General features: G+C 42.3%; 1 protein-coding gene across 1 annotated transcript in view; it reads right to left on the bottom strand.

Annotated features, from left to right (window-relative positions):
• The window catches only part of LOC134469376 (cation channel sperm-associated auxiliary subunit gamma-like), a 71208-nt gene that overhangs the window by 32229 nt on the left and 11859 nt on the right, over positions 1-27120 (bottom strand). The window contains exons 4-10 of the mRNA XM_063223598.1: positions 24944-25088; positions 23974-24100; positions 20203-20269; positions 19578-19739; positions 4677-4848; positions 2466-2603; positions 1722-1793 (exon numbers count right to left, since the gene is read on the bottom strand). Of these exons, the coding sequence (XP_063079668.1) occupies positions 1722-1793; positions 2466-2603; positions 4677-4848; positions 19578-19739; positions 20203-20269; positions 23974-24100; positions 24944-25088 (883 nt within the window). The remainder of the gene's footprint in view (positions 1-1721; positions 1794-2465; positions 2604-4676; positions 4849-19577; positions 19740-20202; positions 20270-23973; positions 24101-24943; positions 25089-27120) is intronic.

The raw sequence follows: 27120 nt of genomic DNA, 5'->3' as shown, positions 1-27120 counted from the left end.
ATTACCAGGGTAAGAACAGTTTTGCTCAACATTTTGCAATGCACACAGCATTATGGGTGACATATAAGAGGAGAAAAATAGAGAAATAGTATTAAATACACCGCATTCCAAATTATAACGCAGATGACATTTTTCCCCAAGTAAGGCCACACCAATTTAATTTGTTGGTTCTCGGATTTTTTCAGGAAAAAGTTGAAGCGAGAGGGCGAAAAAAAAAAAAAAAAAAAATAGTCGTGTTGTTATACCACCTGTATTTCAGCCTCACATGGACCTCCAAAGGAAGGTGCAAGACAGGCAAACACCTGGACATGGAGAAGGACAGTGTAGAAGGGAATTAAGGCAGCCAAATAGACCAGGCACAAAATTAGCTCACAGGGCAATTATTATATTAATCTGGTTTGAATAAACTGAGATGATTCAACAGTTGAATAGTTGTTGTTTTTCTTTTTTTAAACTGCTATCCCACTCCACTAATTCCACTAAGAGCAATACTGTATTTCACCGCTGCTACTGCTAACCCACAGGGGCTTCAACTTGCCATTGCATGTTTGTCTGTAAATGTTTGAATGTAACACGTTTCCTGATTCGCTAGTCGTAATCGGCATGTTGAAAGGAGTGGTTTTATTGGTTCTCTACGTCACATGACCTCCAACTACTAAAGAGACACCTCCCCGTTCATGAAAACATGCAGTCTTCGTTTTTTTTAGCGATTTCATTTTTTGGGGTATTGAAACTGATTTTTTTTTTTTTTTTTCATTTTGATACAAAATACAAGAGGCGAATCCGAGAACCAACAAATTAAATTGGTGTGGCCTAATCAATATAAATGACAGTCATCATAATTTTCAAGTCATTTGTACAATTATAAAGTTTTTGAATGAACCTTCTAGTGATAACGGTATTTTATAAAATAATAAAAAACTTAAAATGCTCTGTTCCAAATTATTACGCAAAACAGTTTCGGTGTTGTAGTGTTGCAGTTGTAGTGTTGTAAATGGGAAAACAGTTGGAATTTGGTACCTTCAAAATAACATTTCAATGTTCAATACTTGGTTACTAAGCTCTTTGCCTTAAAGCACGCATACACAGTGCGATATTTTCAATCGTGGATATTAAGCTCCTGCTCACACTGCACGAGGGAATTTCACGATTTAAAAGTTCACATCTCACAACTCATGTCCTCACACTATACAAGCCGACAGTCGACAAATCTTGTCCTGGATTAATGTGTCATTTCATATTAACACAGTATTAAGCTATTTTTGACAGAGGTGGGAGTGTTCTTGCCGTGTTCCGAAGCTGTTAGCTCTTTCTATCTCTATGGGTGAAACATTTTGGCAGAAACAAAGCGTCATCATCTGACTTTCTATAAGTTGGTAGTGGTATTGCTATTTAGCATTCTTTGAGTACTAAATGTATGTATACACGCACGTGTGTGTGTGTGTGTGTGTGTGTGTGTGTGTGTGTGTGTGTGTGTGTGTGTGTGTGTGTGTGTGTGTTTGCCGTGGTGTAGTCTACTTTTTTGTGGTGGGTATACTGTATATTTGAACATTTTTTTGAAGTGGGTATACTATTTATATTTGTGCTATTATAAATAATGGATCGATCAATTTTAAGTGGGTATACTGAAATTCCTGAAATTTGGAAGTGGGTATACTCCGTATACCTGTGTTCTACGTAGACTACACCACTGTGTGTTTGCATGAGACGCTTGCACTCACCCAATATCCTTGCCAGAAAAAAGCAGACATTTCCTGCAGTGTCTCTCAATTCTTTGAATGTCAGCTCCCCATCTAGACAGAAGAAGATAGAAAACATTTCCAATGTGGTGGTTTCCTTTTCCAGTGATTATTTTTAGGACTGGGATACTAACGTGTTAATTTCGATTAATTAATTACGTGATTCGATTAATTAATTAACACGATTAAAACAAATTAATCACAGTATAAATAGCCACATAGTTCTGGATTAGACCAGTGGAGGGCAGTATTACACCTGATGGTCAACAGCCTGCTGAAATTGAAAAGAGTTCTCTCTTCTTTAAAAAATTAACAATATTTTTAGATTAAGCTTATTTATTCAAAATCCATGAGAAAAAAATCACTGTTCTCAAGTCAGATTTTTAAATGAGATTAAAATGCGATTAATTCGATTAATTAATTTCAAAGCCTATAGATTAATTCGATTAAAAATTTTAATCGAGTCCCAGCCCTAGTTATTTTACTTCATAGCCTTCAAAACAACTTAAAAATTGCACTGTTTTATCTGATTACCTTACCAGTGGTGTAATGGGAATGTGTTAAGTGGGGGTACGCGTTTTGTGAGGTCATAAATTAATTAGGCAACTTATCATGTCAATCCCCTTTTTGTATTCAAACACTTCATTTTTTTAAATCTCACGTCAGGATGAAGTGGGTGGACTGCGTACCTCCGCGTACCACGCCCACTACACCCCTGTACCTTACCCTCAATGTCAGCTCGGAATAGTGTATGTTGATGATTTCCATCTCCAAGGACATAGAAGAATTCCTTTCCCCCATGGGCCGTTGGCACAAACACCATCCTCTTCACACACACTGAACGCATCGTTTCCACCCACACATCTTGGGGGAGAAATGGACGCAAGCACATACACACACACACGATACATATGGATCATTCACTACTACAGAATAGCAGTGATAGTTGTGTATTATGCATATTGGCATATTACAATAAAATGCAATATAATATAATGTACAATATTTTAACCCAGTTAAGCCTGAGGCTGCATTATACTCTACACTGCATTGACCTAGGCGCCTGGACATACAGTAGACGCTGCATTCAGCGCCTTTACTGTCATTGCGATTTGAGGGTTTTTTCGTTAAAAATGTGGGTATGTTAGAGCTGAATGAACACATTGTAATGGAAGATGAGGGTCCCAGTTTTTTATAGGTCGAGGGACCTTTTCCCATAGTAGTCCGCGAGCCAGATGGGTTGGCCATTATGCGTCAGACACACCAAGGCGGAACGGAACGTCAGCGAGACGATTGAGGTCTTTCTGCTAAGTTTCTGCCGGTGTGTTCTACTCTGCCTTTCACACCGACAGTGTCGGCGTGCGCGGCCAGTCAAACGTTCAAAATCCTCCCCACAGCCAAAGATAACGTGCTACTTTGCCATTCATTTGAATGGAACATCGCCGGTCGCCGGCGTGAAAAATACGCTCGAGTTCTATTTTGCAAATGCAGCACGGAGCGGAGCCGGCTCCCGCGCCGCTGACAACCGACTATCGGTGTTTGGTGTGGAAGGACAGATATGTTTCCATGTATTTTCACCAACGCCGGTAAAAATCTCTTCCGTCCCGCGAAACTTTACCGCCGTACTGTGTAAGCGGCCTTACCGAAAAGGTGGCAAAGGCCACCATACCTTTTCTGAAAGCTTGGAATCTCCGCTTTTCAATGATGTATGACCGCCATCTAACAAGAGTAGCTGTTGTGAGTTATTACACATAATGCAAACAAAGGTTGAGGGAAAAAGTATATAAATCAAGCAGAGCATCGTCATAGAAAAGCATCTATATTGGACATAAGGGAACAGTTGTGTCATGTTTGGTGTCATTTTAAAGGGGAGAGTCTGGGCTTTGAGAACATTTTGGCTATGTACTGCCAACCCTGGAGCTCTTCAAACCTTTAATCACACAATTTTTTGAGCCATCTCCGCCTAATTCCTTTTCATGTCTTTTAATGTTGTGGCACCAAGAAGTACTAGAGAAACAAAATCTTAACACTTAAATACTGGCATGACCCTAAGGAATCAGAATATGTATGATTTGCCCATATTAGCTGCTTTGGAGGGGTTGGTTTTTATAGTGTTATATCAGACGTGGCATTTTTTCAGACAGAATCAGTAGTATACTGTTGATAAGTCGAGATGAAGGTCTGAGGTAAATACTTTTTGGAAAAGTTGCCATTCAGCACTTTGAGCATGTTAGATGTAGAAAATGGTCCTTAAAAATGTCCACCAGACACAGGTCATGGAATGTAGGTCATGGGTTGAAAGTGAGGCTTACAAGAAACTATATTATGCGTAAATCAGGAGTACCATCACATCTGAATGCTGTGTAGAGTAGAGTAGTAGAGTATCGTTTATTAATCCCGTTGTTGTGAAACAATCACATTTGTTAGATAAGCTAATCCAATTAATGAGTGTGACTGAAATCAAACACTCCACCAAAACATATACCGAAGAATTTGGTACTACCATACATACATACAGTTCCTGACAATTATAGGAAAGTCCTGATTTCCTGTGTCTCTGTGTGTGAGCACTTTCTCACGTTAACCGCAAACAATTGGGGCCTCCTTCCTCCAGAGCTGGTGTGTGAATGTGAGCAGGGTTGCCAGATGAGGGTGATGATTTCCAGCCCAAAAAATGCTCCAAACCCGCCTAGAAGCACAAAATCCTGCCGAATTCTATTGATTTCTATGGCAAAATGGGCGTTTTTTTCCCCTGCTAAATGCCATTTTTACCCGCACACGGCCATCCTAAGCAGCCCAATTGGGCGGGAAACAGCCCAATCTGGCAACACTGAATGTGAGCATGTGCTTATATGTATTTAAAAGCAATTTGAGCCTGTATGTATAGTTGTGATATTCTGTTATAGCAATACATTTTGATTGATTCATTCATATTACTTGAGTCTTGGGCTGTGAGAGGGAGAAGAGTATAGTCTCCAAGGAAGCGATGCAGCATCCCATTCTGCCTGATGATCAAGGTGCTCTCCAAAACCACAGCCTCCCGGATCGTCTCTTCAAATCTGTTATTTCTGCATTGCAATGTAGATACCCAGCAATTTTTAATACCCACCTGCAACATTGAAAAGTCAAAACATCAACATCAACTCTATTCTGTTCCTCACAATTAGTGAAGTCAAGTCAAGTTTTTTTTTTTTTTTGTGATCAATTTTTTTATTATGTTTTTAATACATCACAGAAAAACAAAACAAGACAACGATCATGGACAACAATCAACATCTACCCCCCCCCCCCCCCCCCCCACACACACACACACACAAACACACACACACACACACACACAGGTCTCATTCCCAGCTCGCTCACCCAGTTCTAGAAAACACACAAAAAATGTTAACAGCTCAGCATAAGGGGATAGTAGAAGAGAATAAGAAGATGAAAAAGAACAAGCCATCATCCCAGCATCCTGCTTATAAAAGATGACCACTCATTGATGTTCTTCCTCAGAGCACCGTGCATACTGGCCACAGATTTTTCGAGTTTGGCGAGGTCTATGACTGTATTAATCCAATGTTGTTGTGACAAAGCATGAGGAGTTTTCCATCTTTGTGCAATTATTTTTTTAGCGGCAGTTAGGGCTACCAAGAGCCAGCGTTGCTGCACCAGGGAAATGTCCAGCTCACTAAAATCATTTAGTAACAGAATCCTTGGGGAGCAAGGGATGGTGTGGTTAAGAATAGGAGACATCTTTTGAGAAACCATTTCCCAAAACATTTGCACCCCAGGGCAATCCCAGACCATATGTAGAAATGTTCCTGTGGCTCCAGAGGAGCACAGCTCGCATGTGGGTGATTGTTTTCTTTTCATGTGAAATAATTTAAGAGGAGTGGTATAGAGTCTGTGAATGAAGTTATAATGAATCATCTGGTGGTTAGGGTTACGAGATGATAGAACTGTCTTTGCCCAGACTGTTGTCCAGTTGATTGTGGAAGGTGTGATAGACAAGTCACGGCTCCAAAGAGCATCAACGTGTAAAGGCTTTTCCACACATTTGGCAATATAGGTATAGAGATTAGAAATCAGGTCTTTGGTGGATAAACAAATATTTTGTATTGGGTGACATTCTAGTTTCTCTCCCCAGGGGACCCCGTATGCACGGAGAGCACTACGAATTTGTAGGTAGAAAAAAAAAGAAGTACCAGGTAGGTCGTAGTGGGATTTTAGGTCTTGAAAAGATCTTAGTGTATTATCTGATGTAATGTCAGAGAGGGTATTAATCCCTTTGTCACTCCACTGAGGAAATGAAATGGGTTGTTTCCCCAAACAGAGATCAAAGTTATTGAATAACGGAAGGTAGGAATGATATTTCAGGTGGGTTTTGGAATAAGATTCTACGGTTTTCCAAGTGGCAATAAGGTGTGAAACAATGGTGCCAAACTTGGATCTACACATTTTAAGAGGAATATTGGAATGAATGAAATCCTGAAGCCTGTGTGGTTTAACTAGGTTTTCCTCCAAAGATCGCCAAGCCACTTGTGCTCCCGTGTTAAACCAGGTACTAAGAGGTCGGAGAGTTGCGGCCCAGAAATAGTGTTCAAAATTTGGGATCCCAAGACCACCAGAGATTTTCCATCTTTGAAGTGTAGATATTTTCATTCTTGGACGCTTCCCTCTCCACACATAGTTGCACAAAAGTCTATGTAATTTCTCCCAATGTCCAGCAGGGGGAGGCAAGGGTAACATGGTACTGCAGAAGTTGACTCGTGGAAGGATATTCATTTTGATAATTGAGACTCGTGCGCTAAATGTGTTGGGAATGGATATCCATTTCGCTAAATCACTTTCCACCTGCTTAAGTGTCTTGTCATAGTTAAAGGCCAAGGTTGTTTGTAATGAAGGGAAAATGGATAATCCCAAATATTTAAATTGGTCAACAACAGGCACATTGGTTGGTGGTGAAACTTGCTGCGTACAATTGTTCAGCGGTAGTAAAGCCGATTTAGACCAGTTAATAGTGTAGCCTGATATGCCAGAGAAAGAATTAAATATTGATAATACATGAGGAGTGGATTTAGTTACATCTCCCAAATACAATAAAATATCGTCACAATAAAGCGAGATAAAATGGTCCGTTCCATGTACAGTAATAGGAGTGTGTGATGATTGACGCACCTTCTGTGCCAAGGGTTCAAGTGATAACACAAACAAAAGGGGAGAAAGAACGCAACCTTGCCTAGAGCTACGGCTGACTGGAAATAAAGGCGAACAGATGTTACCCGTCATCACCATAGCAGAAGGAGACGCATAGAGCGTTTTTACCATATTCATGTAATTGGCACCAAAACCCATATGACGAAGGACAGCCCATAAATAATGCCATTCTAAAACGTCGAAAGCTTTCATTGCATCCAATGATAACACAGCATAAGGAGATTGGGCCCTGGCAGATTGCTCCAGTATATGCAATAGTCTGCGGACGTTGTCGGCGGATACGCGCGATTTTACGAAACCGGTTTGGTCGGGATGTATAAGTTTGTTCATAAGTGGCTCCAATCTTGATGCGAGTATTTTGGCAAACAATTTAATGTCTGTGTTAAGAAGAGATATTGGACGGTAGTTGGCACAATCATTGGGATCTTTTCCCTTTTTATGCAGTAATGTAATCGTGGCGGTGTTCACATCCCTTGAAAAGGATCCACTAGAAATGGCGTGGTTTATCATTTTTAACAGTAAAGGGCCAAGTTGAGACCAAAACTTGATGTAAAATTCAGGTGGGATCCCATCAAAACCAGGCGATTTACCTTTATTGAGACAGCGTAAAGCTGACTCTAGTTCAGATAGAGTGATTGGTGCATCGAGGGAAGATGCCTCCTGAGGTAACATTTTTTTTATATGTAGGTCTTTGACAAATGCATCAAATTTGATAGGATCGTGGGGAACCTCTGAACGGTAAAGATTGGAATAAAATGTACGAAATGTCTGGTTAATCACTTTTGGGTCTGATACTAAAGTTCCGTCCAGTGTCTTTATAGATGGTATGTGCGCAAAGCTTTCGCAGGAGCGCAGGCTTAAGGCTAGTGCCCGGCTGGGTCGAGCTCCTTCAAAATAATGGTTTTGACGTGTGCGATAAATGAGAAAATCAGCCCGTTGTCGAGGTACAGCGAGTCAAGCTCGTCTCTAACCCTTTTATGTTGTGTTATTAAATCTGCAGAAGCGGTATTGTGCATAGCATCTTCCAATTGTTTCAGATTGCTTTCCAATTCAGCGAGTCTGCGGTAACGGGTCCTATTTAAATGAGAGGAGAACGATATGCAGTTGCTCCGTATGTATCCCTTCACTGAGTCCCATAATATCCGGACATCTTCCACAGAGTGAGAAAGTCAAGTTGGTTTTATTGTCAATTTCTTTACATGCACTGGTCATACAAAGAATTTGAAATTACGTTTCTTGCTTTCCCATGCAGACATAGACTAATCTAGGTAAGGACATAGACAGTATAGACATAGACAGTACTCATACATAGACATAAGACAGTATGGACATAGACAGTGCTCATACAGACATTTAAAGTGCAAGACTGGACAACAGAAGACTTGTACAGAACATACATTAAGAGGAGGTATTTTGTTGTGCTTTTTCCAAAAGTCCTTTATAGCGTTCTGACATAGTAATAGTAGCATTAGTAGTAATAGTAGCATTAGCAATTAGTATATTATCTTACGATGACTCTTACATTACATTACATTACATTGCATTTGGCAGACGCTTTATAACCAAAGCGACTTTCAAAAGAGGACATAATCAAGCCAACATCACAAGCAAATACAAAGTGCACAGGAGATATACAGAACAACAAGTACAGTTGCAAAGAGGGGTTCGGTTTTTTTTTGTTTTTTGTAGAGAGTAAATAACGAGTACACATACACACACAAACACACACTCACAAACTAAACTAAACTAAACATCATGTCAGGAGTCTGCCCTGGGGCAAGGCCAGTTCAAGCATTAGTCAAGTAGATTCTCTCGAAAGAGGAATGTCTTTAGTTGTTTCTGTCACTGTCTGTCTCCACCTGTCACCTTTTGTTTACTTTTTTGCCTGCCCTCTAGTGACCCCTTTGCATACTGCATTACCCATGTGCTTTTGTTTTTTTCCCCCATGATTGATTGTTTGTCACCTGCCCCTAATTGGCATCACCTTCATTGTTTGTTCATTTCTCATTACTTAAGCCCTGCTCACACTATGCCATGTGTCAGACTGTTCTGTCCCTTCCCGAGTGTGCACCAGTTCGTAAGTGCTCTTTTCCTGTGAAATTTTCAGTTTTTACCATGCTCCTTGTTTTTGCTATTTTCTGGAATTTTTGGTGAAGATCTTTTATTGTGACTTTTTTGGAACTGCCTGGACTTTTTTCTCTGGCAGCCTTTTGAGTTTTTTTCTGTCTGGAGAATTTTGTGACCTGAGTTTTTTTTGAAGATTTTCATGGACTGTGCTTATGCAACTTTTGAGTTTTGTTTTTTCTTGAAGACTTTGACAACCGATACTGGGGTTTTTCATTTTTGCCCTTTTTGAATCTTCTGAGCGTTACCCCTTTTTTTGTTGACTGTTTTTGGACTGCAAATCTTTCGTTGGATTCCTGTGATAAGAAAATAAAATCTCTGAACTGCAATTGGGTCTTCCTGTCTGTACTTTAACAGTACAGTCTGACCAAGATGGACCCAGCAGACCAGCAGCAGCTGAGGAGCGCCCTCGAACAACAAGGAGCAATGCTTGGCAGACACTCCACCCAGCTGGACTCTGTAGCTGCAAGTGTCCGAAACCTGGCTGCTCAAATTCAGCCTCTGCAGCTATCACGTTCAGCTTCCTCTTCCACACCTGCAGCTGCCCATGAGCCTCGTCTACCCCCACCCGAGAAGTATTCTGGTGAGCCTGGCACCTGCCGTTCTTTTCTTACCCAGTGCTCACTCATTTTCCAACTTCAACCTGCCACCTTCCCTTCTGACCAAGCTAAAGTGGCTTATGTTCTCACTCAACTCTCTGGGCGAGCCAGGGAATGGGGAACAGCACTATGGGAGGTGGAATCACCTGTCTGCGAGGATTTCCGTGGGTTCTGTGAAGAGATGAAGAGGGTCTTTGACCGTTCTAAACATGGCCATGAAGCTGCAAGAGAACTGCTACACATGCGTCAGGGTCGCCGGTCTGTTTCCGAGTTCGCCATTGATTTCCAGACCCTGGCAACATCCACTTCCTGGAACGCAGGAGCCATCTTTGATATCTTCTTGAACGGCCTATCGGATGAGATCAAGGATGAGCTGGTGTCACATGATCTTCCATCGACCTGCGAGGAGCTGATCGACCTAGCCATCAGAATTGACACTAGGCTACAACAGCGCCCTGGTAGAAGATTCTTCTCCATTCGTCCCAGACCCACCAGCGACATGGTCACCCCTCAGCCAACCACCAGCACTTCCGACCCACAACCAATGCAAGTGGACCGTGCCCGTCTGACCCCCGCTGAGAGACAGAGACGGATGACCACTGGATCCTGTCTGTACTGTGGCCAACCAGATCACTTCATCGCTACCTGCCCAGTAAAATCCAACGCTCGCCAGTAGCTAGAGGGGTACTGGTGAGTGTGACGCCCATAACACCCTCCTCCATGCAACGTACTCTCCTCCCGGCCACCTTGAGCTTTGGCAGCCTCCAACAACAACTACTGGCTCTAGTGGATTCGGGGGCTGAGGCGAACTTCATTGACTCCACCCTTTTGACCCAGCTGCAATTACCCACAACTGCCCTTGAAAGACCACTGGTGGCAAATGCATTGGATGGTCGACGGCTAGCCAACATCACGCATGTCAGCGTACCGGTGAGTCTATGCCTTTCCGGTAATCACCATGAACTGTTGGCCTTTTATGTCATTGACTCTCCTCATGCCCCTATAGTTCTTGGCCACCCCTGGCTAGTTAAGCATAATCCTCACATTGACTGGGCCACTAAACTAATTGTGGGCTGGAGCCCCCTCTGCTATGTCTCCTCCAGGCACAGACACCACCACCTGTCTCCACTCCAGCGGAGGAGTTCCCGGATCTCTCAGCTGTCCCGTCTGAATATCTGGACCTCAAGGCAGTTTTCAGTAAGTCAAGAGCCTCTTCTCTACCCCCACATCGCCCCTATGATTGTGCAATTGATCTGCTCCCTGGAACATCCCCACCTAGAGGGCGACTGTATTCCCTATCTCGTCCTGAAACTGAGGCCATGACTAAATATGTCCAAGAATCTCTGGCAGCAGGCATCATCAGGCCCTCCTCCTCTCCAGCGGGTGCCGGATTTTTCTTCGTTGGGAAGAAGGATGGTTCACTCCGACCCTGTATTGACTACAGAGGCCTCAATGACATAACCGTCAAAAACAGGTACCCCCTTCCTTTAATGTCTTCCGCCTTTGAGTTACTGCAAGAGGCAACTGTGTTCACTAAGCTTGACCTGAGAAACGCCTACCATCTAGTCCGCATTCGAGAAGGGGATGAGTGGAAGACGGCCTTCAACACCGCCTCCGGCCACTATGAATATCTAGTGATGCCTTTTGGACTGACCAATGCCCCTGCCGTCTTCCAGTCATTAGTGAATGATGTGCTGAGGGACATGATTAACCAGTTTGTTTTTGTCTTTTTGGATGACATTCTTATTTTCTCCAGGACTCTCTCTGAGCACTCTTCACATGTCCGCAGAGTCCTCCAAAGACTACTCGAGAACCAGCTCTTCGTCAAAGCTGAGAAATGCGAATTCCATCGCAACACCATGGGCTTCCTTGGATACGTGGTCTCAGCCGGGACACTGAAGATGGACTGCACCAAGATCAGGGCAGTGGTGGAGTGGCCAACTCCTTCATCCCGTCGTGAACTTCAGCGCTTTCTGGGGTTTGCCAACTTTTACCGGCGCTTCATACGAAGTTACAGCTCCCTGGCAGCTCCTCTCACTGCCTTAACCTCCTCCAAGGTCAAGTTCAACTGGTCCCCTGCAGCTGAGAATGCATTCCAGGTCCTGAAACGACGTTTCACCTCAGCCCCAGTTTTAGTCCATCCTGACCCTGCTCGGCAGTTTATCGTGGAAGTCGATGCCTCTGATGTCGGTGTGGGAGCCGTGCTTTCGCAACGATCTGCCAAGGACAACAAGGTTCATCCCTGTGCCTTTTTTTCCCACCGCCTCACTCCTACAGAACAGAACTACAGCATCGGGGACCGGGAGCTGTTGGCGGTAAAGCTGGCCCTGGAAGAATGGAGGCATTGGCTGGAAGGGGCCAGCGAACCCTTCCTCGTCTGGACAGATCACCGTAACCTCGAGTATCTCCGCTCTGCAAAGAGACTCAACCCTCGTCAGGCTCGCTGGTCATTGTTCTTTGCAAGATTTGACTTCACCCTGTCCTACCGCCCTGGCCACAAGAATGTGAAGCCTGATGCCCTGTCCAGACTCTTCAGCACAGATGAAGAGCCCACAGAGGCAGACACCATCCTGCCCTTAAATCGCATTGTCGGGGCGGCGCAGCTGGACATTGAGTCTGTGGTCATCTCTGCCCAGGGTCGTAGACCGAGCCCCAGTCAGTGTCCATCTAACCTTCTTTTTGTTCCTACCTCTGTCCGCTCTCAGGTACTGCAGTGGGGCCACTCGTCACGACTCTCCTGTCACCCTGGATCCGACCGCACTCTCAGCTTCATCTCCCGGCGTTTCTGGTGGCCCACCCTGAAAGAGGACGCCAAGGCCTTTGCCGCCTCTTGTCCCATCTGTTCCCAAAACAAGACCTCTACACGCCCACCTGCGGGACTGCTACAACCCTTACCTGTTCCGAAGAGGCCCTGGTCCCACATTTCCATCGACTTCGTCACGGGTTTGCCCCAGTCTGCTGGTAACAATACAATCCTCACTGTGGTTGATCGCTTTTCTAAAGCAGTACATTTTATACCCCTTACTGGCTTACCATCTGCTAAAGACACTGCCAAAATAATGATACAGCATGTGTTTAAACTGCATGGACTGCCCTCTGAGGTGGTTTCTGATAGGGGTCCCCAATTTACCTCTAGTTTCTGGAGGGCTTTTTGCAAATTGTTGGGTGCTTCTGTCTGTCTGTCCTCTGGTTTTCACCCGCAGACAAATGGCCAGACCGAGCGGGCCAATCAGCAGTTGGAGACAGTGCTGCGATGTTTGGCCTCCCAGAACCCTACCACCTGGAGTGAGCAGTTGCCGTGGGCAGAGTACGCCATCAATTCCCACATCTCCTCCTCCACTGGCCGGTCCCCATTTGAGTGCTCCCTGGGCTACCAACCACCACTCTTCCCGGACCAGGAGAGAGAAGTGGGGGTCCCCTCCGCTGAGGCCTTCGTCCGCCGTTGCCGGCGGTCATGGAGGCTTACCCGCTCTGCTCTACTCCGCACTTCCTCCAGAATGAAAAGGCAGGCTGACAAGCACCGTTCACAAGCACCCCGTTACCGCCAAGGGCAGCGTGTTTGGCTGTCAACCCAAGACCTCCCCCTCAAAACAGAGTCCCGTAAGCTTTCCCCCCGCTTTATTGGCCCCTTCCCAATCGCCAAGGTCATCAGCCGCTCTGCAGTCCGGCTCAAGCTCCCTTTTCCCCTTCGCCGCATCCATCCCACCTTTCATGTGTCCAAGATTAAGCCCTTCATCACCAGCCCCATGCACCCTGCCCAACCTGCCCCCCCACCTCCCCGGTTAGTTGATGGCGCAGAGGCATTCACTGTGCGTCGTCTGTTGGATGTCAGACGGAGGGGCCGGGGTCTCCAGTACCTTGTGGACTGGGAAGGCTACGGCCCTGAGGAGAGGTGCTGGATCCCGGCTCGTCAGATCTTGGACCCATCGCTCATTGCTGACTTCAAGCGCCAAAGACTTTCTGCATCTTAGAGACGCCAAGGGGCGTCTTTGGGGGGGGAGTACTGTCACAGTCTGTCTCCACCTGTCACTTTCTGTTTACATTTGTGCCTGCCCTCTAGTGACCCCTTTGCGTACTGCATTGCCCATGTGCTTTTGTTTTTGTTTCCCCTCATGATTGTTTGATTGTTTGCCACCTGCCCCTCATTGGCATCACCTTCATTGTTTGTTCATTTCCCCCTACTTAAGCCCTGCTCACCCTTTGCCACGTGTCAGACTGTTCTGTCCCTTCCCGAGTGTGCACCAGTTCGTAAGTGCTCTTTCCCTGTGAAATTTTCAGTTTTTACCATGCTCCTTGTTTTTGCTATTTTCTGGAATTTTTGGTGAAGATCTTTTATTGTGACTTTTTTGGAACTGCCTGGACTTTTTTCTCTGGCAGCCTTTTGAGTTTTTTTTTCTGTCTGGAGATTTTTGTGACCTGAGTTTTTTGAAGATTTTCATGGACTGTGCTTATGCAACTTTTGAGTTTTGTTCTTTCTTGAAGACTTTGCCAACCGATACTGGGGTTTTTCATTTTTGCCCTTTTTGAATCTTCTGAGCGTTACCCCTTTTTTGTTAACTGTTTTTGGACTGCAAATCTTTCGTTGGATTCCTGTGATAAGAAAAGAAAATCTCTGAACTGCAATTGGGTCTTCCTGTCTGTACTTTAACAGTTTCTTGAAGGCTGCAAGAGATGTGCTTAGTCTTGCTGCCTCTGGGAGACTGTTCCACCACTTGGGTACCACAACGGAGAACAATCTTGACTGGGAGTACCTAGAGCGACTGGATGGCAGAGCCAGACGGCTTGTGCTGGATGAGCGCAGTTCTCTTCCAGTAACATAAGGCGTTAGTAACCAGTGCAACTCAATAAATAGAGGAGTAACATGGGTCCTTTTGGGTTGATTGAATATCAACCGTGCCGCCGCATTCTGGATCATCTGCAGAGGCTTTAGCGCACAAGCAGGTAGACCTGTCATGAGTGAGTTGCAGTAGTCAACGCGGGACAGGACCGTGGCCTGGACCAGTCGTTGTGTAGAATATGGTAACACTTTATTTTAGGGATACATCTATTAACACTAATACATACTGTACAATATTAATGCCTGTGTAAGTAACATGTAAAGCATACCTGCAAACTCAGGAGGGTTGAAAAAGGTGACAAACTAATCGCGGCATCGCGGCGACCCCCCTCCCACCCCACAAAAAAAAAGAACAGGGAAAAAGACAATATTTTGTTTACTAGGCCTACACTATTAGAAATCAAACTTCTAAATTAATTTTATTAATCACCAGCCAATATATGTCTTACAAGCCAAACATACAATCACCCAGAGGCAATTCTAGGTTGACCTGGGACGCCAAGCGAAAATTCAACAACTACTGTATAGTCTTAGCTGTTCACCATCTAGTTTGGGGCCCCCAAGCGGCTGCCTATCTAGCCTAATGACAAGGAGCGCCTCTGCACTTACCACCTGTCAAAATTTAAGTTGTCCTATTTACTGGTCAGCCAAAATGAGGGAGCACATGGCCACTTGGGGTTGTCTTAACTTTGAGCCCCACTGCATTTGACTATGAAATTAAAGCATTTTCTGCTTTTGGCTAAAGAGGGTAAATAATAGGGAAATGTATAATACAAATAAGCCATTTAAAATAGTACCAAGGCATTTTATTGAATTTATGAATGAATGAATGAATGTTGGTCAAATGTCAGCATTTCCCCTATACAATTATGTTGTACTATGAAGAAGCATTAGATTGTAGAATAAGATAACAGATGTCATTTAGGTTAATAGGCTACTTAGATTCATATGTCCTTGGTGGCTAACATTAAAATCATGATTGCACACGTTGCAAAAATATTCATATAATAGCTATTGAGGGGCGGGGGCACGACAAATAGCCATTGCTATGCATTCCTCTGACGTTTATGAAGGTTTCATCGAGTGTGTAGAGGGCTCTCACTATTGCCGGTTAAATGATCAGACATAAGGGAACCAACTTTACCGGTAGGCTAGTTATCTGCTTATCTGCCAATGTATAGCGCAGTCGGGACCTGCCTACCGTCATTCTAGCACATTTTCTCACTCTGAAGTATCCAATACCGTTTTGGTCAAGTATCAAAACAAGCATCAAGATATTGTCGTCAAATCAAATAAAGCATGCATGTTAGGACCGCAGACCTGCTGCCGTTGGGCTATTTATTTTCACAAGTGGACGTAGCTAATGAAACCATTCACAATTCCCAAACCCTGCTCAAATCCCGTTTACTTTTGAAACAGTGATTTGGACAGCGGTCATTTGTAAAAGGAAAGCGATAGTACCGAAGGTAAAGATAATGACAGGGGGGTAGCCTACGTGTGTTTCGCAGCCACCGTTTCATCAGCTGTTCACTCCGACTGATGCGGTGCCTCGAAGTTTTGCCGCTAGTAGAACTAGCCTCTGAATTAGCGCTCTGATTGGTCAATGTTTCCCCCGACACACGTTGCCGGCCAATGGGAACGAGAGGGCAGAGGCAGACCAACAAAAGACCAACCGTAATGTCTGTAGAACTAGAACTAGCAGATTCTATGAGTACCGTATCCAGTCTATCTGTCTGTAGTCTGTCTCCGTCTGCCTACCCCCCCCCCTAAAAAAAACTCTTCGGATCTACACGATTCACGTAAGTGACCTATTTTGAGATCAAAACGGCGAATTTCGCCGAAAGGTGACAAGTTTGCAGGTATGTATAAGGCATGTACTAAGCAAAATAAGACAGTTGTTAACAAAGGTGTAGGTTTGGCTCGAAAAGTGGTGGGGACATTTTAATGGCAAATTGTCCGGGTATACAATTTTTGCATTATATTTGTGGAAAAAGTGGTGGGGACAAGCTAGGTTTATCTCAAAAGTGGTATGGACATGTCCCCACCATCCCCCCCTAAAATTACGCCCATGGTTGTTAAGCATGTATTCACAAATGTCTTGTTCATGCCCAATTAGGGATTTATTACTAATATAACATTAGTAAGGACCAGTAAGCCTATATTTCTATTTATTAGTAAGTAGTAAGTGGCAGAATACAATGTGTATAAGCTCCCGACACACTGTGTGAGCAAACCCTGAACAGTGTGAAAACAGAGGCGGAATAAGGGTCCCTATTCTAAAGTGATGCATTGCTCACCCCAGATGGCTTAGGGCCCCCAAGTCAACCTCGTTACCTAGGGCCCCCACATTACCCAGGCCCGCACTACCTATCACCAAAGTGTAAGGATATGTTAAACAAATTCTTACTCCTTCAGCTGAGACATCCAGTTTTCTATTGATCATGTCAATGTAAGGTAACAGGAGCCTTTATATAGCAAGGATTGAACGTACACTTGTCAATGGCGGTGGGTTGGTGAGATGTAATTTTTTTCATGTACCACTGAGTTTTAATTGTAAAAAAACCTCAAAATAAATGCAGAACATAATAATATTAGTTTTGAAGCGAAAATAAACTATCTTTTGTGATAATTAAGTTAATGTTTGAGAACATTAGCTTCAAGAAGCGCAGTGCATGATGGGTACGCAATCTAGGCCAACAGACAACCTACCCAGCTCTGAGCCTACCTACGTCCTAAGCTCCTCCCCTCACTCGTGCAATTTAGTTGCTATCCAAACAATTTGCCATGTACGTAACAACAGAACTATTATCATTGCTGCATTGGCCATGCATTGCATTTCTGACTAAGGGAGTACCCATCATGCACTGCACTTCTTGGAGCTAAGTTTCTCAAAAATTAACTTATTTATCACAAAGGAACAGCTTAGTTTTTCTTCCAAACTATTTCTCATTGTTATTATATTCTGCATTTATTGTACGGTTTTTACATTTAAAACTAATTGGTGTATGAAAAAATGACATCTCACCACCCCACCGTCATTGAGAAGTTTACGTCCAATCCTTGCTATATAATCCTTCCTATTACACATGTTTATACTGAGTGAAATAAGTGAGATCTACATATCTCATTAAACTACTGTGGTATCAGAAAAGTTCTTTCACTTTGCTTCCCGGGGGGGCTGGGTAGGTAGTGCGGGGGCCCTAGGTAGTGCAGGGGCCCTAAGCAATCTGGGCTGAGCAATGCATCACTTTAGAATAGGGACCCTTATTCCACATCTGTTTTCACACTGTTCAGGGTTTGTTCACACAGTTTACCAGGAACTTATACACATTGTATTTTGGCCCTTACTGCTTACTCATAAATAGAAATCTGGGTCTACTAGGTCCTTACTAAGGTTATATTGGTAATACATCCCTTATTGTGCATGAACAAGACACTTGCGAATAAATGTCTAACAACTGTCTTATTTTGCTTAGTACATGCCTTGCAAGTTACTTACACAGGCATTAATATTGTATGTATTAGTGCTAATAGATGTATCCCTAAAATAAAGTGTTACCTAGAATATTGTGTCAGCACAGGTCTGATATTCCGTACGTTGGACATCTGGATTCGACAGGTCCGGGTGACTGAGTTGATGTAGTTGGAGCATGACAGCTCATCATCAATCATGACGCCAAGGTTTTTGGCGACTTTGTTTGGGGTCATGATGGTGGAGCCTATCTTGAGGTTGATGTTGTGACTGAGCGACTCTTTAGCTGGGATCACCATGAGCTCTGTCTTGGCCAGGTTCAGCTGTAGGTAGTGGTCCTTCATCCATGTTGACAAATCGGTGTTACTATACGGCGTTACTAACAGAGCCGTATTTTGGGTAACGGAATAATTACTTAATTACTCTATTCATAACGCTATCGCCGTTACCGTTACTCAGGAAGTAACGTGACGCGTTACAATTTGATGAATTGCTGCGCCAGTGTGCCCCAGCTGCGGACAGAATCTAGGAGCAAATGGCAATGCCGCATAAATCTGTACCAAGCCGGCTTTTAATTTGCTCATTCACCCTTTGCATGCATTAGAACAAAATAGCTGATCGAGATTTGCTAATAACTAAGTAAGGTGGGCGTAGTGTCGGCTTGTTCCCACGCATGTAAACACAAGTCCTTCTACTACACACAGAGTAGGCACGGAGATAGGGAAGAGACAATGGCAGCATCAAGCCGCAAGGTTGCATTATCAAACTGTAAATATCAGAATAATTTCACACTACTTGAAGTCAAAGGCAATAATGTTTATAATACTGCTGCGATTGGACATCAGTGCCCAGAATGTGCATCTGTCCAACCAAACAGCAGCAACTCAGGGGGCGGGACTTAGAAAAGGTGGATTGAAGTAAGATTTCGAACATAAGGATAAAGCTAAAGGAAGCCTGCTGAAGGAAATCTATGCGTGAAGTGTAGCAAGTATGGATTTTTCTCTGGGTTTTGTTACTGAGAAACATTCCTTGACCACCATCAGAGCCGAAATGAACCAGAATTCTCCTTAAATGCAGGTAGGAACTTACGTAATCACACTGTGTATTTTTGTGTATCTTCAGCTATTTCAATATTATATTTGGATAGAACACCCTACTACGATGCACTGGGTTTACTGGATCACCTTTACATGATTTAGTTTAAAACAAGACTGGAATTTGTCAATTGCAGAAAGATGTAGCCCCTTAATGCGCGCCGTACCTCCAGTGGCGCGCTGTAATAGACATTGAAATGTAACTACCATAGCACTACAATACTATGACACACACAACATAGGCCCTTTAGCAATGCACCACGACTTGGTCATTACCATACTGGTAACAACAAATGTATAAAGCCGCGTCTTAAGGGGTTAAGATTCCAATGCAAATGTGAACGTGTTTAAAAGTTACATAGTTCAAATGTCACCTGAAGACACTTTAATGTGCATGTCAATACCAAACAAATTAAAAAATTTTATAGTCCTATGTGGTATACAGAACTACACTTTGATATTCATTTTGATGGCAACAATCGTGTTGTGCATGTTGTGAATCACCTCTACGAATTGAGAATGCTTGAACTGAGATGCTGTGAAGAGAACAGCCTTGGAATGTTTGATTCCTGGGATGATCATCACTGGTGAGTGATCAGGCGAGGCCAACATTGGAGAATATGCCTCATATGTGTTGTATGCCGACATCACAGAGCTAAGTGGAATCTTAAAAAAAAAAAAAAGGTATAAGCAAGTTCACAGTTCAAGAAGATTAGTTAATCAGACCAGACATAATGACAAGACCATAGAGAAGACAAGATCATGAATGGGGCACCTTAGTCTGCACCCCTTCCGGGCGGCTCATGGGGCTGTGAAATCCAAAACTTTTGACTGGGCTGTAATGGACTGATCAAAGCTATTTTCCGATCCACCTCGCATTCCCCGGTCGATCACCCATATATTGTACCTCAGAATTAATGATAACCAATGGTGTGCTTGTCGACTTCACTTGACAAGCGATTTTTCAGTTGTGTGCGTGCAAAAATATGTAATTATTTGGACTACACAACAGAAGTCGCATGTCCGACGTAAAAGGAATAGTATTCTTGCTTTGAGTACATTGAATCGAAAGTGAATTTTCACATGAAAAATGCAGCATACACAAACCAAGCTAACGTGTGTGGCTTACCGGTATTCCAAAAGAATCCTCTGAGTAGTCAGACGTTGTCCTGAGGCCATTCACATTTATTGAGTAGCTATGTCAACATAAATCAGTTACAAACATGTAATCATAGCATCAGCCATTCCAATGTCAACCACAAACAATATACGTAGAAGTGATGGGGAATGCACAGAAAAGCAGGGTCATACAGAGACAGTGGTCTTGGTTACATGGGACATTTAATTCCGAATTAACTCCATTCAAATCTGAATTAATTAAATTTCGCTTGAAAAAAACAACATGCAAACACTTACCTAATTGGAATTAAGTTTATTCGGAAATAAAATTAATTCAGGGAGCTCTTGGAGCTTAGTGACCATGCCCCAACGTCAAATTTCACTTGCCCAGCACATGCATCCTCTGTCTAATTGAAATGCTTTTTCATCCCCAGACATTTATCCAGAATTAATGTAAAGGGCCATGTAACCTCGACGGAAAATAACTTTAATTCTTAACTATTTATTTCTAAATTAATAATTCAAAATTAAAACAATCATGTAAGCGTAGCCAATTACAATGAATTCATGCTATCTTTCATAACTGCTAAACTGACTTGGGCCATCTGGAGGTCGTTCCGGTTTCCTCACAAAACTATCTGAGGCTTGTGAAATTAGGAAATTAGGAGTTTTCCATAGATAAGTGGCGTTATGGCTTTTCTTCCACCTGTCGTTCTCTGCTGCATCACAGGTCGAGTTCAATGTGAGTGGCTGAATTGGCATGTCAGCAAAGAAGAGGACTTTAGGTTGTTTATCCAATCACATGCAAGGATGTTTGATAAGAAGCATCATTCAAAAATGTGTCTGTTGTGGGGGGATACCTAGATGGTATCGTAAAGATGAAGGCGAAACATACCAGTTGGCGAGTCAGGTTAGGTAACTAAATTAACTTTTAAAAAACCTGGCTTATCTATACCTGAGGTAATTGACCAATCCCAAGCCCCGCCCATCGATTGTTACATCATGCTACCTCGGACAAATTCGGCTACTTGGTCAAGACGCGGCTGCTGTAGGTCTAATATTCAATATATGGGGACACAAATAGGCTAGCTTAACAATTATTATTGCTTTTGTAAACGACACAAGGACAAAATATTTTAGTCAACGATTCTTTAACATGGAAATTGTTCAGACGAGAATATTTAACATGACGTTGTTGAGACCAGAGGTGACACAAATGCAAAGCTTATTGAGCCATACTGAGTGACAATGACTATGACTAAAGGGCCGTACACACACGTCACTACTAGTTACTCGCTGAGCGAATTAAATCAATAGAATGTCAATGTGTTACAGCGAAACGAGCAGATGACTTGCACATTGGCAGTTAAAGCCGCGGGAAGTTTCAGCGAACGTTCCATGAGAGAGTGGCGAGTAGGCGAGCAAGCGAGAAGCTAGTAATGTGTGTGTACGTAGCTTTAATGAGCCCTATATCATCGACTAATTAAAACGAGGTTGAATAGGCTATTTTGTCCAAAACAAAAACAAAACCAGAAAAATCATGCCATGTTTGAATGTTTCATGTGCCTCACTTGCCTATTGGATGGATTAGGCCCTGATTCGTTCCGAGACTGACAGGGCAGTAATCTAGCCAATAAGGCAATTCTGCTCAAATAGGCTACATCCGATCCCCGACATAATTCATATCCTATTATTGTAATGCTCACTGCTGATAGGAGAGGCTATTGTTTCTGAACTGTAACGAGTTTTATGATAATAATGACTAGTAAATCATACCTAATAGAGAATATGCAGCCCATACGGTGAATGAAAGAAAGAGGCGTCAGGCAGGTGAATCCGGTGATGCCTCAACGAGCCAAAACTTAGCAGCGAAATACGAACAGGAATTGTATCGTTGGACTATTAAAAAGTTATTAGCCTCTGTCAAACGTGATGTCCCCATGAGCAAGAACATCAGACACAGGCACACAACGGACGCCGCAGTAGCCTATCCACCTTACCCGTGACTCGTCATTCTATCCAAATTTTAATTAGGCCTAAATAAGCATTATGCTGTAATAAAAATGTTTTAATTCGATAGGTCTACAGCTCATCCGCTGATTGACCCATGCACATTTTCTGAGTTTTTTTACCGACTGGCAACATTGTCACTTGCCAGTTCTCTGCTCTGCACTTTCGCAGACATTAGGCTACAAAGGAAGGGGGGCACGTCTTTTAAGCTCGAAGTTAAGTTTTCAACTAGGCCTAGTAGGAGAACAAATATGACTTGGAAACATGGAATTCCATGAGCAAGTCATCTGTCAACAGGGAAATCAAATTGCATGAGAATAATGACAGGAAAATCAAATTGAGAACGCTTCTCCATGCGGTTATGGAATCAAAGAAAGTGGCGTCAGGCAGTGAACTCGGGGACGCCCTCAACGAGACAAAACTTATCAGTGAAACATGAAATAAACTAGGCTACCTCCTAATCAGAGGTGTCAATAGTAAAAGTAAAATTACATTTGTGGTGCAATTACAACACTAGCACATGTAATTACATAGCTGTTACACCATTTACTCCATTGTACCTAATGATATAGACGGGCTGTGTTGTTACTGAAAAACACTGAAAACCCAACAAGGACCCCCCCAAACTTGATCCAACCAGTGCAGAGTTAGCTGATCGTAAGACACAGGTCCACTGGTTACTCAGATAAGTTATTTGTGTTGGAAGGAAACTGTGTTTCTTTTTTTTCCTTTTACTTTTACTTTTGACACCTCTGCTCCTAATAAGAATTGTAAATCGTTGGACTATTAAGTCATTAGCCTCTGCGAAACGCTAAGTCCTCATGAGCAAGAACATCACACACACCACCCCGCGCAATATCCATCCTATTCCCTCTCTAAGTCCATAAGACCGGCCGGTCATCCTATCCATTTTTCAAATTAAATAAGAAATGGTACATTCAGTTGGTCTACAGCTCATCCACTGTTTGACTCATGCAGCCCATCTTCTGACCTTTTCTTAAATAGTGAAATTACCGACAGACGTTAATGGGGACGTCTTTCAATGCTGTAGGCTAGTGTACACCTTGTATGGAGGCTTAAAATGTCATTGTACCGAGTATAATGGCAATAAATGGCTTTTTATTCCTATTTTTTGTATTTGTATTTAGCCTATTCTGAATACGGGAGTAGTAGCAGTTTGACTGCTCCTCTTCTCAAGTTGTCCAAGGCTGTCCGAGGGTTCTACAGTAGCCAGCTGTATGACGCGCCAAAAATGGGCGTGGTTTGGGATCGGTCAATTGCACATCTGAATACAAAAAGTGAGGGGGTTCATCTTCTTCAATAAAAAGTAAGGGTAACACTTTATAATAATGGATGCAAAAAAGCATAATAAAGACTTAAGCTTAATAAATAATTAACTATTTATGAACAAAACATTAACAAATGTTTGTAAATGAGTTGTAAATGTTATGTTAATATTTTTATTTATCAAACATTTACTTTTTTGGTAAATGAATAAAAAATACTCTGTTAAAAGGTTTGTAAAATCTTGAACATATCATTTGTAAATATTTCATAAAGCATGAATATAAATTTAGTAAATAATAAAAACTTTTGTTAAGGTTTAGTTATTAATAGTAAATTATTTAGTCTTTATAATGCTTTTTATGCATCCATTATTATAAAATGTTACCAAAATAAGTACAGTGGCCTCTGGTTTATCAATTTTTAAACCACCTCTTTTGAATAAACCAGGGTGTCACTGTGTCAGGGTTGTTGTGCAATTATATACCTTGTATCTTTAACATCCACCTTGCCGAAGCCATTGCTTTTGATTTTGATCCCATAGACAACCGATCCATTTAGGACTGGCATGGGAGCATACCATCCGAAAGAGCACATTTCACTTGCACAATGTACTGTAAAAGCATGGACATAGACAAGAGTAAGGATAGCCATGGTCACACACAAAGAGAACATACAAGAGAAACAAAACATTATTCATGAATGATGACTACACTAATTTAATGTGCTGCATTAATGTCCTCTTGACTTAATAATGCCATAAAAATGTGAAAATAAACTGTAAAAAACTTTGAGACAAAGTTTAACTTCTATTTCTATTTTCATCAATGTAAGCAAAATCCAAATCTTACATGCTAATCGAGCAGGATTTAGGTCCTTGTAGTGGCCCTATACTGTAAAATAAGCTCCGCCTAAATGATAATGTTATAAAAATATAAAAATGGAAGGTGAAAATTTTAAGACATAGTTGAATTAAGCATAGAAAAACAATTTTCCATCCAAAACCAGCATGGTTTAGGCATTTATTATGGGCATATACTGTCAATTAGGCTCTGCCCCAATATTATGTCATAAAAAGGTAAAAATGGAGGGTAAAATTTGAAGACATAGTGGAATGTATTTTTCTCCCCCTTTTCAATCAATTTGAGCAAAAATAATCCAGCTTAATTACACAGGGCACTGTACTAGTTTCTTTGACAATTAAGAAAAAAATACAGAGGCACCGTTCAGAAAAATTAAAACCATGGCGGACCGCCATATTTTCCTCAATGTATGGGAAACACTGGCCTAAATTGAACATCGCTGACCATGTATGTCAGTGGAATAAACACGAAATTGCTGCGCAGTCAATATTATTTGCAGAGGTACCTTTTTAAAATGGTTTGTTTGTATCACAAATGCAAAGCGTGTTGTGTTTGTGTGTTAACTGATAATATAAATGGGCTCATGATACATACATAAATCCGAGAGGGTTCCTGTGTTCAAGATTAATTCCAGCCTTTGAGGTTTGATAAGTGTGGGTTTCACTGGCGGTCCTATAGTCAAGTACACTACTGGACTCAGGCCAGTGAGCAAACCCATCGTCATATATGCCAAGGGAGGCTAAACACAAAAACAAGTGAACAGTCAACAGCAGGTCAACACTTAGAACATTGAAGCTACTTTCAACCATTAATCAATCGATATACTGTAGTACAGTGTTTCCCAACCAGGGGTACGTGTACCACTAGGGGTACGCAAGCACAACTCAGGGGGTACTTGGAAAAATGTAATAATGACAAATATATGTGTAGTCACATTGGGATAGAGGAACAGATATAGAGCATGAGTGAGGGGTACTCATCATATGACAAAATTGCTTATGGGGTACGCAGGATAAAAAAAAGGTAGGGAAACACTGCTGTAGTATACACTATATGTCTACCAGGGGTGGGCAATTATTTTGGCCCAGGGGCCACATTGGGTGAAAAACATTAACCGAAGGGCCAGATGTCAACTAGCACCGTGTCAATAATAAGAACTAGTGTATAGTGACATAGCTTGTCAGCTTTGCCATTCTAGCACATTACATGGAAAGGTATTTAAATGTAGCCCATGTACTTAGTTAACTAAGTTACTAAGTTCAAAAGACCCTGTATTAGGTAGCCATTTTAAGAATGTTGAGTGTCCATATGAATGTGGATTTAAAAGTTGTCTGTCTTGTAAAGGCTCTGCGGCCCACATGAAATGCCTCAGCAGGCCGCATGTGGCCCCTGGGCCTTTCTTTGCCCACCTCTGACGTATTCTATATTGTCACTGACGGGCAGAAACCTTATGTCTCCATTATTTGTGTTATTATTATTTTATATTTGTTCTTCATAGGGATGCACCGATACCGATACTGATATCGGTATCGGCACCCGATACTGCTCATTATACTCGTACTCATACTCGTCAAGCACTTGCCGATACCAGGAACGATACTGCTATTACACAAAACAATGCAAAATCTTGTCACGTTCTGAAGACTTGAAAGCAGCATGGAAAAAAAGTGCCACCTCATACATTTATTAACATTTAAATCTACATGGAAATGGACAATAAAAATATCACAGGTGTAAAAAAACAAGGCCATGCATTTATTTTCATTGTATTTTGGTGGTAAAAGGTATCGGTACTCAGTATGGGCAAGTACACACATTAATGTACTCGTACTTGTATCGGTTTTCAAAAAAGTGGTATCGGTGCATCCCTAGTTCTTTATTGGTTTTTCCTTGGTTTTAGTAAATGCACACCGTGTGAGGTGCGTATGGCGGTCAATAGTAACCTTTATAAAAAGAATTGTCGTCGCAAGATAACTTTGATGAAGGCGTAAGCCGACACGTTGGTCTCATTAAATGTACTGCATGAAATTCTGAGTGTGCGACGACCATTCTTTTCATAAAAAAATATTCTTCATTGGTTTTAAAATATAAATCAGCACTACTAGTCAGTCTCCATGAGTATACAGTGCCCATAAAAAGTCTACGCCACCCCTGTTGAAATGGCAGGTTTTTGTTATGTAAAAAAATGAGAAAAAGGCATAACATTTCACAACTTTTAAATTTAAACTATTATACTGTACAAAAAAATTGAAAAACAAACTCAAAGCTTTAAATGGAAAGAACAGAAAAAAGCTTCAATTAACATGTTTGCATAAATATACACGCCCTTAAACAAACACTTTGATGCAGCAACTTTGGCTTCTATTATAGCACTCTACAGCACTTTTTTGTGTAAGAGTCTATCAGCATGGCACACATTGACAAAACAATATTTGTCCACTCATCTTTGAAAAGCACTCCAAATCTGACAGATTGCAAATGCATCTCATCTGCAAAGTCTTCCTCAGATCACCCAACAGACCTCAGTCTTATTCTAGTGAAGTAATTCCTTTGTTGTTTTAGGCATGTGCTAAGGTACCGATAATTGATTTTCTGAAAGGTGAAGTTCCTCTGCATCTTCACCTTTCTAACTGGGGGCTGAAGGTTTTGTGCACCTTGACCCCTGTGGAGCTGTTCATAATTCCCTTCTCCCCGACTAAAGCCCCAGTTCCAGCTGAAGAACAACAGTTACATGCTTCACTTACTGTCACGCATGGCGATGTAGTGTTGTT

This window comes from Engraulis encrasicolus, chromosome 18 (assembly GCF_034702125.1).
Source record: "Engraulis encrasicolus isolate BLACKSEA-1 chromosome 18, IST_EnEncr_1.0, whole genome shotgun sequence".
In the NCBI taxonomy this organism is placed as follows: Eukaryota; Metazoa; Chordata; class Actinopteri; order Clupeiformes; family Engraulidae; genus Engraulis; species Engraulis encrasicolus.
Note: the sequence above shows the minus strand (reverse complement) of the source record. Positions and strands in the feature narration are given on the sequence as shown.